At 37.4% G+C, this 14,317-nt stretch overlaps 1 protein-coding gene and 1 pseudogene across 3 annotated transcripts in view; one reads left to right on the forward strand and one right to left on the reverse strand.

The window, feature by feature from the left end:
- PKP2 (plakophilin 2) overlaps positions 1 to 14,317 on the reverse strand; it is a gene marked incomplete at its 5' end in the record, with an annotated part of 86,579 nt that overhangs the window by 15,212 nt on the left and 57,050 nt on the right. For both annotated transcript variants that reach the window (XM_082665859.1, XM_082665858.1), the window contains one exon: positions 644 to 761. In XM_082665859.1, the coding sequence (XP_082521985.1) occupies positions 644 to 761 (118 nt within the window). The remainder of the gene's footprint in view (positions 1 to 643; positions 762 to 14,317) is intronic.
- Positions 6,086 to 6,745, forward strand: LOC309830300 (very-long-chain (3R)-3-hydroxyacyl-CoA dehydratase 1-like; annotated as a pseudogene). Its single transcript has one exon. The product of its transcript is annotated as a very-long-chain (3R)-3-hydroxyacyl-CoA dehydratase 1-like (transcript).

The raw sequence follows: 14,317 nt of genomic DNA on the forward strand, positions 1-14,317 counted from the left end.
TGTTTTAAAACATTGAGGAGCAGTTCTAGTTTACTTTTAAAGAGTGTTCAGAATGATTTTAGATTTTAGGTACATTGTTTAGTAGCCACGTGGACTTGGAAAATAGGAGGAGATATTGCTTATAGAGACCAGTCGACTACAATAATCAGTATAAAAGATGCACAAACTATGACAGCAGTAGTAGCATTAAAGAGGACTGGTTAAACTAAAGAGCATTTCAGAAGTAAAATGCACAAGATTTGTTGTCCAATGGATGTGGGATGTGAGGGAAGAGAGGAAGTCCAACATTACTCAGGTTTCTATTTTCATTTGGTAGATGGTAATAATTATTAAGAAGGTTTATACAGAGGAGTAAGTTCAGAGATGAGGGAAGAGATGAATTTCATGGCTGAATATGTAGCATTTGGGCTCCTTTCAAATATCCAGAGTTGTTAAACAGTTAGAAATTTGGGTCTGGAAAGTAGAAAAAAAAATGAGGCTAGATAGATATTAATATTTATGAGCATGTATGGGAAATCTTAAGCTCAGCAAATCAGTTAATAAATAAAGCCAAACCCAAACAGCTACTTCAAGAATACTCTGAAGAGTCTTACTAAGACAAAATAAGTAATTCAATATGAGAGACATCTAATTCTTGTATCACCTTGTCATCTGGCTGGTAATCTGCAATGGTTCCTCTGACATAATGGACCAGTGAGTCAATCAGTCCATCACACCTTCTCATCACTTTCCTCCCTTCAGGGCCAGCTGAACTCATGTTTCTATCAGGAAAAACAAACAAACAAACAAATAAACGATCAATCATAAGACAGGCAGTGTATCTAATAGGTTTTTGTTTCAAAGTTTCTTCCAAGGGTTCAGAAAACTGTCAAATTTGTCAAAGTATGACAGACTTGTCCTGGGGTCAATAAATCATCAACTGCCTATGGTCATCAAATCTAGACACAACTTGTAAATATATTCATAACACATTATTATGTCAATAAAAGTCTTCTGTCTACTTCATTCCAAGCACCAAGGTCAGAGCATTATTTATTTAATCTTTACACCATTTTGGAGAGGGTATAAATATATGAGGAAAACATTTTCCAGTTAAAAGGAGAACAAATGGCACCTTAGCCATAGCAATACACATGTCCAAGTCCCAACTTGTGCCATGCCTTAATTCTAAGTAACTTAAAGCTACTTAAATTCTCTGGGCTTCAGTTTCCTCATTTGTAAATACAGGGTGTTAGACTATATTATTTGGAGGTTTTGTGGGTTTCAGCATAAACTGTTATTGACAAATATTAAACCAAATGATCTAAAATGTGATAATTCTATAATTAAAATGGCAGAGTGATGTCACGAAAAATGTAGTTTTACACTGTGTAAGACCTAAGTTAAAAGCATGACCTATAAACATCTTTGCAATTAGTCTATTTTTTTTAAATAAATTTATCTATTTATTTATTTATTTTATTTTTGGCTGCATTGGGTCTTCGCTGTGGTGTGAGGGCTTCTCACTGAGGTGGCTTCTCTTGTGGTGGAGCATGGGCTTCAGTAGTTGCGGTGTGTGAGCCTAGCTGCTCCGCAGCATGTGGGATCTTCCTGGACCAGGGATTGAACCCGTGTCCCCTGCATTGGCAGGCAGATTTCTAACCATTGCACCACCAGGGAAGTCCTCTATTTCTAATTTGGCTAAGCCATGACACTTTTCTATAAACACTGATTAAATCTACAAGTGCAAGTTGCTTTCTTATAGAGACTGAAGCTTATCAAACACAGCAAAGTAATACATGTAGGGATTATGTTTCAGATTCACATCATGTTTATATTCTGGTATTACTGTTACTATGTTCCTTTGCATTAAGTTCTTCTTGTCGGCATTAACTATTTAAAAAATTTTGTTTTCCAAAAATGTTAACAGCTCCATCAACAAGAATGGCAAAAGAACAATGCATTCAGGTTTTTAGAATTTTGAGAACCACCCTTATTCCCTTTTGTTAATTTCACTTGCTAAGAACTATTCCTATAAATTTTATCAGACCAGTTCCTTTCACTGGTAGGTAGAACATTCAAAGTATATTCTTTTTTTTTTTTTTTTAGTTTGCTCCTTTTTAAAAATTTTATTTAGAATGCCTATTTGTTGAAGTTGGCATCATTTTACAGATTAGAAAAATTCAATTCTTCTGTCTCTGCAAAGATTTATAATAGGTTAGGAATAACAGATTAGAAATGTAATACATTACAAAACAGTTGCCTATGACTATCTGTACATTTACTATGCACCTTAAGGAAAAGAATTCGACAGTGTGCTGTACTTACACTGCAGATAACATCCTTTTATTCTATTTTACAAAACTGACCAGTGGTAGTGTTTGAATTTATAAATGGCCATTAAACAGGATATTTAACTTAGATATATAGTTAGCGTGCTAAAAAGTGAAAATTTTCAACTGAAGTTCTGTGGCTCACAAAGCATACTGTTTTTGTGTATAATGCCTCAGTGTGATTCTGAACATCAAAAGAACTACAATTCTGAGAAATTTTGGGGTAGCATTTTCTTCTTCTTTAAAATAATATATTACACTAAGTGATTTTAAAAAGTTTCTGTTCCCAAATACTGTTTTCAATACATTTTGTCAAAGAACAAATGTGCCCAGCATTATATCAAGAACTGCAGGGAACAAGGGAGGAGTATCCAGCATTGCATCCTGCTCCCAGGGAGATCACATCTATAATACTTGACTGTTTCTAACCCATGAAAATGCAATTTCATAATCCAACCTATAGTTGAGGAGATAAGACAAATACACCTAAAACTAAGGATATGCTAATAATTTAGTGGTTGCTGAATTGACACAATGAGTTTCTGATTTTAACAAAATCCCTTCTGTGACTTTGGTTCTCATTTGAGGTTTCTAATGTAATTATTCCCGTCCTATTTTTCACTGTACCTGAAAGACTTTCACACTTAGTCCATTAAAAAAAAAAGATAATGAATAGGCTCATAAGCTGTAAATAAAACCATTTTTCGTACAGTTTGTTTTTCAAGAAATGATTATTTGAACCAAGATCCTCTATCTACTCTCTGAGCCCTTTATGGTCATGGGATCTTAAGAAGCTTGACAAAACTGAAAAAGCATCTTTTACGGTCTCCTTATTTTACACATGGAGAAACTGAGGACCAAAGAGTTTAAGTTACTTTTCCTGGTGAGATTAAATTACTGGTGAAGTCAGGATAGGAGCGCTGTTCTTTATTCTGTGCTAAGGGCGGCTCCAGAGTAGAGCAAACCTTACCTAACATTCATTCAGTCTGCCATTTGTTTAGCAAGTACCATATGTCCCCCAACTCCAAGACAGCGTTATCATATTTTAAAGCTCCCTTTGACCTTTTCAACATCTGGCTTTGAGAGACGGCAGTAGTTTTAAAATTGCTTTGCCAAATCAAAAGGTCTCTCTCCCTAGCTAAGCCCACTACATACCTTGCAGATGGATGACTCAGCTTTGTTTAACTTCAAGTCTGTTTATTTTGGGTGAGAATGGTAATTCAATTTGGCAGTACTGCCAGTTCACACACACTAACTGTTGTCTTGTAGTCTGGTATTATCCAGACTCTACTGGCTTGAAATGGGACTTATCAGTGGTTCCTGACAGTTGATACCTTTGCTGACAGAAAGTGCATGGAACCCCACTGCTTCAGTATTTGCTCCTGCATATCAAAAATAGTTCCTACCTTACTCAACTACCCAGAAATATGAATGATAAGGGTGGATTATTTTATAGCAATACATCCATGAATAGAGGTCACTAGTCAGAAAGGAATTTGTTATTGTACCACTCTGAAAATAATCAGAAATTATTAGAAAATGATATATTCATCTTAAAGTATTTTTTAACAGCTAATACATAAGTTTTTTGGAATCAGAGAATTAACATGGCCAATCTTAGGCAGAATTGATCCTTTTACACTGTATCTCCTGAGTCCCGAGAAACATTTATCTATCACTGTTTCCTATATGCAGCCCAATAGAGGTTTAATCTGGAAAACTATCTCAAAACTATACATGAAATATATCAAAACAATTATCTTGTTGAAAAGTAAAAAAGAAAGAGCATAAAAACCACAGTACTCAATAAAAGTTGATTATCAGAGTTACCAATGAACATATTGGAAATGTTTAATTCAGTGTCTATGGTTTGAATTTGATTAAATGAGTCTATTTCCCCTGGTATAATCTAGCAGAAGTCTGAGTAAATATGTGAGTACCTTTTAGGAAATTAGAACTGCACACTGTTGTATACTGAAATTTAAATACCAGGTCCTTGGGACTAGGGGTTGGGGCCTCGGGAGGAGGTGGGTAAAGAAGGATGTGAACTACTCTAAACATAAAAGCAGGACTGTTTCAGAGCTCTTCACCTTCACTGGCCCTGAGTGGGAGGATAACAGCGCGAACTGTGGCTTGTGTTTGATATTAAGAAGAATTTTTCTGCTAATATGACTTATAAAGGGTGAGAAAAATAGAATCTGAACCTCTGTATGTCTCTGAACAAAACTTCACATATTTAGGAGGCTTCAGGTGATTTATCTGAAAGCAAATCAGTGATTCCTGACTCTCTCCAGGACCATTTATCTCACACATTCCTGAGTGTCACAATGAAAAGGAGAAAAGAAAACCAAACACCCTGGACCTTGCTAGAATTAAAATAAAGAATGGTCTTTGTTAAGATTAAGGACAGTGTGACTAAATCTTAAATTTGTATGGCAAACCAAAGAGTGAACGGTGTCAAATGATAAGAATAACTGCAATTTAGTATGTGTGCTAGACATTATTATAGATACCTTGCAAATATTATGTTTTTACAAAATTCCTTAAATTAGGGTGTGCTAGAATCTCATTCAGAACCCTGACCTATGACTGTTGTTTAAAGTCAGAATTACCTGCTTCTAATGGGATTTTTAATGCCTCTTCCATAAAAAGTTATCTGTGTGGGGCTACGTGCAGGCATGTTGTCAAATACAGCTAGTCTGCCAGCACTGGAAGGAAGTTTGTTATAACACAGAATGTCCAAACTTGGGGTATGGACAACTGGCCTGGTGAAATGATGAGCTAATATGAAATGTTTAAAGTAAAAGGCTATAGTTAGTTACCAGGGCATGAGAATGGCAGGCAATAATAAGGCAGGAGTGAATCTTTTCAAGACATTTCACCAACAAGTAATTCTAAGATACAGAGATTTTTATTAAAAAATGGGGCTATTTCTACTGATAATAGGTGGTTTCCTACTAACATACAATTTACATGTGTATTAATGTGACCTGTCTTAAAGGTCTAACCAGCATACTGAGATAGTGAGCACCACAGTGGTTTTTAAAAAATTGTGGCTGTATCTTCATTTTCATCAATAATTATAGGCTTCCTAATACCATGTGTTATAAATTATATCCCAAGTGGTACCAGTCAATTAGGTGCTTGGTCCAAGTCCATTCAAAGACCCAATAGGTACTTGATAAGACATTAGCTGATAAGGAGGCATCCTTCTTCCTCTGGTTATTTGAGATTTAGGTCTGGGTTTTTGTTTAACTCTCAGCTGATACATATCAAACAGTTGGGCCTTGTCTGTGATTAACCTAGAGAAGACAGCAGAGGCAGTTTGTGGTTGCACAGAACAAAAGAGGAGCCTCATTTGAACTGGCAGAGGAACAAAAACTCTAGGTCAAAAGAAGGGTTTGTCTGTTATTCTGAGTCAACATCAGATCCTGCAGGTATCCGCAAACATCAGCCAAAGTCAGCTGTTTATTCTGCAAAAGGAAGCAACGTTGGGAATAGAACAAAGCTGTACAAGCTACACGTCTTGTTCCTTCCAGGACAAGGAACATCAACTTAATAAAGATGTGCTAGCATCTATTACACATCAAGAAACTAGAAGGTGTAGGAAGAGAAAATCTATCCTTAAAAATCCTTTAGTTCTGCTTTCCTACATTTTCAGGTCTTCCAAAAGTATGCTGAAGAGTCAGTTCAGAGACCCCTGCGCGCGGCACATGGGGCGCCTGACGGCCGGGCCCCCTCCCGCTCCCCTGCCCCTCTCGTCCACGTCCCCCGTCTGCACGGCCACCATGGCATCCAGCGAGGAGGCCGGCACCAACGGCGGCGCCTCGGAGGCCTGCGAGGAGAGGGAGGCCGGCGAGGAGAGGGAGGCCGCGGGCAAGAGGAGGCGCCGGGGCTTGCTGGCCACCGCCTGGCTCACCTTCTACAACATTGCTATGCCTGCGGGGTGGCTGGTACTAGCTATTGCCATGATACGTTTTTATATGGAAAAAGGAACACACAAAGGTTTGTATAAAAGTATTCAGAAGACACTTAAATTTTTCCAGACATCTGCCTTGCTTGAGGTAGTCCACTGTTTAATGGGAATTGTACCTACTTCTGTGCTTGTGGCTGGGGTCCAAGTGAGTTCAAGAATCTTTACGGTGTGGCTCGTTACAGTGTAAAACCAATATAATTTTTTTTTATCATCTTATATCCTGTTGGAGTTGCTGGTGAACTTCTTACAATATACGCTGCCTTACCATATGTGAAGAAAACAAGAATGTTCTCAATAAGACTTCCCAATAAATACAATGTCTCTTTTGACTACTATTATCTTCTTCTTTTAACCATGGCCTTGTATATACCATTGTTTCCACAACTCTACTTTCATACGTTAACGTCAGAGAAGAAAGGTGCTTCACGGAGGGGTGACTGTCGAAAAGGATGATTAAATGATCCCTACAAGGTGCTTTTTCCAGAATAACCAGGATTACTTGAGTCCAACTTTTAATAACAAGAATAAATAGCTTCATGAAAAAAAAAAAAAAAGAGTTCAGCCAGAAATCATCTGGTTGGTCAGCAAGAGTCATTTCCCCTTGACTTAGCAGGCTGTTCAAGGTAGAATGTCAAATTCCATTTTAAATGAATTATAACAGCAAACTAATTTTAAAAATATGCCCAGGAGCCACTGGAACTTGAGTAGACATTCTTAACACCTAAAGGAGAGGTTTGGGATGCTAGACTAGGACAGATGAAGATGCTTAAGATCTAGAGTAGTATTCTACTCTAGAATATGGTGCTCAGACAGCCTGTGCCTCCAAGATAGGCATATGTTTTTTAAAATTTATTTTTTATTGCGGTAACATTGGTTTATAATATTATACAAATTTCATGTGTACAGCCTGATATTTCTACTTCTGTATACACTACAGCGTGCTCACCACCAAGAATTGTTTTCATCCTTCACCATACAGTTGATCTCCTTTATCCATTTAACCCTCCCCTGCCCCCTTCCCCTCTCGTAAGCACTACTCTGTTCTTTGTATCTATGTGTTTATTTTGCTAGGTTTGGTTTGTTTACTTATTTTGATTTTTTGACTGTTTTTTATAGGAGTGAAATCATTTTCTACATATGAGTGAAATCATACAGTATTTGTCTTTCTCCATCTGACTTATTTCACTTAGTGTAATACCCTCAAGGTCCATGACGGCATAAACTTTAACCACAGGATAGCAATAAAGTCATCAGTGGCTTTATCCAAATATATCAACTCACTTTTTTTTGATGAAGAATTTTAAAACATTTAACAGTAGTTCTATGACAGTATTAATATTTTTTGGAAAATGACTTCGAGTGTCATAAGATACAGTTAATAAGACACTACCTTCAATTTAAGATACACACAGAATTTTTTTTTCCCCCCGTACGCGGGCCTCTCACTGTTGTGGTCCCTCCCGTTGCGGAGCACAGGCTCTGGACGCACAGGCTCAGCGGCCATGGCTCACGGGCCCAGCTGCTCCGCGGCATGTGGGATCCTCCCAGACCGGGGCACGAACCCGTGTCCCCTGCATCGGCAGGCAGATTCTCAACCACTGCGCCACCAGGGAAGCCCCACACAGAATTTTTAAACATGAGGATGCTTTAAAAAAAATCTCTGACAAAAATACACACTTGGTTTCAGCCTAGCGCTGCAGATATTATCTGTTGCAGAGGGAGATGGGACCTTTGTGGAGAGAACTGCCAGATCACCCTTGACCAAGTGATCAAGCTTGACATCATGGACAATAGGCCAAAAGGATACCATGACACCCAACAGAAGTACACAGCATCACCCCCGACTTTTCTTATTAAAAAGTTTGACTTGAATCTAATCTTGAAGAAACAATTCAATAAACCCATACTGATACAGTCAAAAAAAAAAATCTCTGATAAAGACATTCTTGGCAATTTCATTTTCTGTTCAAGACTCATCTCATAAACTAACTGATGCAGAAAAACAAGCAAATACAGTCCTCTTGATATAATAAAAATTATTCTTCTGTTTCCTTCGCTGATTCTTCTTCCTCCATATTATCCCTATTCATGTGTTTTCTTTTAACAATTATCCCGGGGGGCTGGACCCAAAGTAGACAAATGATATTTATGAACTGGTTGGTAAGAATGAAGAATTTCTTTGGCAAACTGAAATGTCATATAATTTCTGTGAAGTACAACTTTTAATCTGGGCCCACCTGCTAAGGACACGAATAAGATAGTGGAAAATTTACTCTGAAGAGTGGGGACCTTTGCAAGGGGGCTGCTTAACATTTCTAATGAGACAAATATTCTTTAAAACATTGGACTCAGGGAGACCAGACAGGGGTGACCAGGTAATCATGGCCATATTTGCTTCGTTTGTTTGATGTGTCTGCTTTAACAAGTTAATTATTGTTGACAGATTTAAAAATGACCTAAAACCCCTGAGGCTTAGTTTATAAAACAGTTATTTTTAAAAATCACTTATACCTTTTAAAATTACTTAAAGAGAAACTTACACAATAATTTAACTCATTAGGGCTTCCCTGGTGGCGCAGTGGTTAAGAATCCGCCTGCCAATGCAGGGGACACCGGTTCGAGCCCTGGTCCAGGAAGATCCCACACGCTGCGGAGCAACTAAGCCCATGCTCTACAACTACTGAGCCTGTGCTCTAGAGCTCTCGAGCCACAACTACTGAGCCTGTGAGCCACAGCTACTGAAGCCCACCTGCCTAGAGCCCATGCTTCGTAACAAGTGAAGCCACTGAAATGAGAAGCCTGCACACCACAACGAAGAGTAGACCCCACTCACTGCAACTAGAGAAAGCCCGCGCACAGCAACAAAGACCCAATGCAGCCAAAAATAAATTTAAAAAAAATAATAATAATTTAACTCATTAAGCCACATTTGTTTGTATATCTAAAATATTCAATGTATAAAATGTGATTATGACCAACAGAGTAATATGACTAGAAATACTGCCAATTCCATTATTTATGGACTTTATATTGGTTATGTTTATACATCAAATGTTAAGAGTTTCAATAATTAACCAAATAACTGAGGATGAAGTTGATAATTCAACTTTTTATTTCTGGAAAAGTCATTCTCCAGACTGAACTATCTGGATACTTCTATCAGGTTTCTGTGTTGTTTACACTGTCTCAGCTAACATTCTTCTAGTTTATGTTAAACTATTTTCTAGAAGTAAATAACCACATATTTAGATTATGGTTTTAAAAAATATATACACTACCAAACGTAAAATAGATAGCTAGTGGGAAGTAGCCGCATAGCACAGGGAGATCAGCTAGGTGGTTTGTGACCTAGCTAGGAAGGGTGGGAGGGAGGGAGACACAAGAGGGAAGAGATATGGGAACATATGTATAACTGATTCACTTTGTTATAAAGCAGAAACTAACACACCATTGTAAAGCAATTATACTCCAATAAAGATGTTAAAAAAAAATAAGTTCTGGCCTGCTTTTAAATCTATAGTCTTACAAAAAAGGAAAATACTTATTTGATAATAAGGGAAATTAGACTCTCATTTAATTACTAATTCTTAATTATTTAAATAACTAAATAGGATTATGCAGAGACATAGACCAGATAAATCCTTTTCTGTTAGGAGTATTTAGAATAAGGGATAACTGAGCAAAGGTAAATAGAATGAAAAGCATAATTAAGGAAATTCAGATTCAGCAAAGTTCTGAAGTTTGATATCCAGATATACATAAAAAATGAAATTCAGGAACACAATGACATGTTTTATTGTACAGGAGTAGATAGATATAATTGAATATATTAAAAATTTACATGGAGATATTATTTTTCCAGAAAGTAGTTGGTATTGATATTACCAAAAAACTTGCCCTTAACCCAGAGGCTCAACAGGATTAAGGCTGATAATTATAGCTTTTCTTTCTAAATGTAGTTTGCTTCCTCTGACCACTCCCCACCTTAGCTAGATTTATCATAAGTGACAATGGAAGTTTCTTTTAAGACATCATAAATTTTAGTACAAATAACTATATTACACATTCATTAAAATACATTTACTACACTATGACACATATAGGAAAGAGTGAAGTTTAAGTCACTTGTAGGAGAAATGCATTACCAATTGCTTTTCCTCTTCAACTGGCATAAAATATAATTAAGAAAAAGGAGTATATTTCATAATGTTTTATAGTAATGTTTTGTCATTTTGTCCTATTATCCTAAACAAAATGGCAAATTCTGGGGTAGTCTTTACAATGCAGAAACAATTGTGTGTTTTATAACTTTTAATTTATATTGGAGCATAGTTGATTAACACCGTTGTGTTAGTTTCAGGTATACAGCAAAGTGATTCAGTTATACATATACATGTATCTAGTCTTTTTCAAATTCTTTTTCCATTTAGGTTATTACAGAATATTGAGGAGAATTCCCTGTGCTATACAGTAGGTCCTTGTTGGTTATCTACCTTAAATATAGCAGTTTCAATCCCAAACTCCCAATTTATCCCTCCCCTCCACCCTTTCTCCCATAACCATAAATTGGTTCTCTAAGTCTGTGAGTCTGAGAAACAGTTGTTAATCAGATTGTGGCGATAACATTAAGGCAGCAAGTTTATAAGGCTTTCTCATAAGCAAATGGTTAACAAATAACAAGAGTTTAGGAAAACAACTTTTCAGAGTTTTGTGAATTCATATTTTTAATGACTATATTGAAAAAGGATAGAGATGAACTAGTGATAGCATGATGAGCTAAAGACTGAGCGGGACATTCAAACAGCTACTCTTCCTTTACCAGCTCCTTAAATGTGACTCTCCAGTCAACATTTTTTCCCAATCCCTAGGCAACATCAGTTAAGCAACTCAATGCCTGCATTAACAGTCTTTTCAAACCTCTTCTACACTTCTTATCAAATGGACTGTGATAATCTCTCCTGGTGCCTTTCCCCCACTAAAACTGGAGTTCCTCCAGGGCAAAGATAGGTCCCATTCCCCTTTGAAATTTCAGAAATTTAAACAGTGCTTTGGATACAGCAGGCACTCAAGTACTGGAAAGGATTGGATAAGAGCAAGAGGGAAGACAGACCAAGTGGTAAAATCCCAAGAAGGCTGGATTAGTTGCTTTTCTCAAGTTTCTGATAACTGCTTCTATTATTGTGGAAGGGTCACTAGTACTTAATTTCTTCAGCTGAAGAATGAGACTGCTAACAGAGGCTTTCTCAGAAGAGTCTGTGTTTGGCCTGAAGTGTTTTCCAGAACTCTGAATGTCACTGCTCCTGGGGTAGGCATTTTTTTCCATTCTCTAGTCTGATAGCAGCCCATAGTCTCACACTTGTCCACTTAAGTGCCTGTCTGACCCCTGGAGGCATTTTAATTTCTGACCTCTAAATTGTTTCCACCTCTTCCCTTTTAAGAGAACAAAGAAGACTGAGGTAAGAAAAGAAAGAAGGAAAGAAGGTAAGAGAAGGAAAGAAATAGTGAGAACCAAATGGAAGAATGGAGAAATAATGGTAAATCTTTGGTAGGAATTTTGAACATACACCCTGATAATGACCATTGGTTTTATTTATGTCACATCCAAAGGTGTCCCAAAAGTGTGGCAATCAGTGAGGTGGAACATAGAGAATTGACAGCCATGTCACACCAATTCCCAATGAGTTACCCATACTAAATTGACAAACAGGGGCTCGCAATAAGTATGTGTAGGAAGGGTGTACAATCAAAGAAGGCAGCTAATGCTCTTTGGTAATTTACAATTCTATGGTTGTCACATAAGTCTTTTGCAGTTTGAAATGTTTGGAAGAGTATCCTACTAATCAAAATAAATTATTAAATATTTTAACTGTTATACTTCTTGTCCTAAGTAAATAAAAATAATTTTGAAAAAAAGAACGGGGCATTTTAGTAGGTTTTCTCCACTCAAAAAAAAAACGTGGGGTGGATAATGCTTCATAATGCCTTCCAAGAAGACAAAGGAAATATTTCTTCTTTGAAAAGAGATATGTAAGGAGAAATATGCCTTTACCCCAATTATCTTGATGTTAATCAACTAATGGAAATTCAGTGCCAGTGGTATGCCAACCAGCTTTCTGGGTTGGTGGAGTGGGGAGAGCTCTGATTTGTAGCATTTGCCAATTTCTATAGTGTAAATACTCCCACCATGGCTGATTTCAAGCTACCAACATGATGTCACTGAATGTGGAGGTATGAGGAGATCCTGACAACTGCTCTTGATGGCTCTAGCACAAATTGGGAGTGTATCAATTTATTTTTCCTCTCCTAACTTGGATTTTATTATTCATTATGCTGGCATAGTGTTTAAGAAAAAACCTGAAACTTGCAATGAACATTGTTTTCCCTATTGCAAAATTTGTATCACCTGTCAGTGAGTAACTTTAGTCATGAAAAGTATGTAATTCCAAAGGAATTACTTAAAGAAAGCACCAAGGCCCACGGTAAATGCTGCGGCAGGCAGATGCTAATTCTGTAGAAAAATGACCTGATACCTGACAGATACGGTGTATCTGACAGTTTTTGAAGGATAAGCTGTGCACGTTCTCCTGTCTGAATGTGATCGCACTGTAGCAGCTCCAGGTGGGCAGAACTGGAGTCACTGTCACAAGTTCATTAATGAAGCAAAGATTTTACCTGCTGAGCAGATTCACTCTGCACCACTGCTATCTAAAGACCAGGGAAGTCCCTCTCAGAACTGATCTCACTCTCAAGTTAGTAAAGGGACAAAGTCACTGGTCTATGCAGAAGTTCTACTTCAAAGTAGATTGAAGGAATTTAGCTACACTAACCTAAGTCAACACAATGCCCAAAATACTACTCATGCTGCCAGTTGCCAGTGGCGGAGGCCATACCTCCAATGAACTTGTAGCAGTTACAATATTTGCTAACATTTATTTTTATGTAGTTAAGATTCACTCTTATTAGAGCTAGTCAACACCTGTCTTAAAATCTTTTTAGAGTAACTTGGAGTCAGAAATAAGCAACTATTCAGAAGACAGCTCTCTTGTGAAAATTGAGACTATTTGATTACAGGTTCCCTACAGGTCCCTTTCTAACTCACATCTCCTTACTGACTTTTATACTCATTGTGACAACATCTACCCGAAGTTGTCTACAAAGCCATCTCCTCTCTTGGAAAGACCTCCCAGTTCTTATGCTTTCTATTTTCTCTGTTAATAGGAAATGTAGTGCAGAGTTCCACTTGCATAGAACTCCTAAAAAAAGACAACACTGAAATGCAGACACAATGCCCATAATGAGACCTGAACGTGACTGTACACTGGCCTACCTGACCCTGCGAGGTTGCGAGACTGTGAAGGGCAGAGGCTTAATCCACAGCAGAGCAGTCTGTAGACATGTGACTAATATCAATGTATCCAGCACACTGATGAAGAGCTTGGCCCTGGAGACAGCCTTCCTGGATTAGAATTCCAGCTTTGTCTTTTACTAGCTGTATGATGTTGGGAAAATCTCTTAACCTCTGCTCTCTGAGCTCCAGTTTCCTTATCTATAAAATGGGAAGGCCTACTTTACAAGGGTTGCCCTGAGAATAAACTGAGGAAATCCTCACAAAGCATTCTGAACGGTTTTTACAACATAAATATTAGCTATTATTATTATAAATTAGATACACAGATGAAATAATAGATATTTTAGAAGCAAATACTATGATACTCAATTTCCCAAATATTTTGCAATATTCTGCTTCTGAAAGTAGTTCAAATCAGTGGTTTGGACTGACTTTGCAAACACTGTTTAAAATGGTGTCATTATGATGGGAGTGGATTCAGGCAATAACATATCTGAAAAATGTGTGCCAACAAGGGCACTGCTTCACCCAAACCACGCAAGTCTGTTATTCCTTGTTCATAAAAGGAGACTACAGGAAAAGATGTGCAACCAACATCTTTATTTTTAGATTTCCACCTTCCCAATACACCTTTCATGTGGATATTATAATTTTTCTTCTTCATGCAGAACTTATATTTCT

Source organism: Grampus griseus, assembly GCF_964374135.1.
Source record: "Grampus griseus genome assembly, chromosome: 11".
Lineage (NCBI taxonomy): Eukaryota > Metazoa > Chordata > Mammalia > Artiodactyla > Delphinidae > Grampus > Grampus griseus.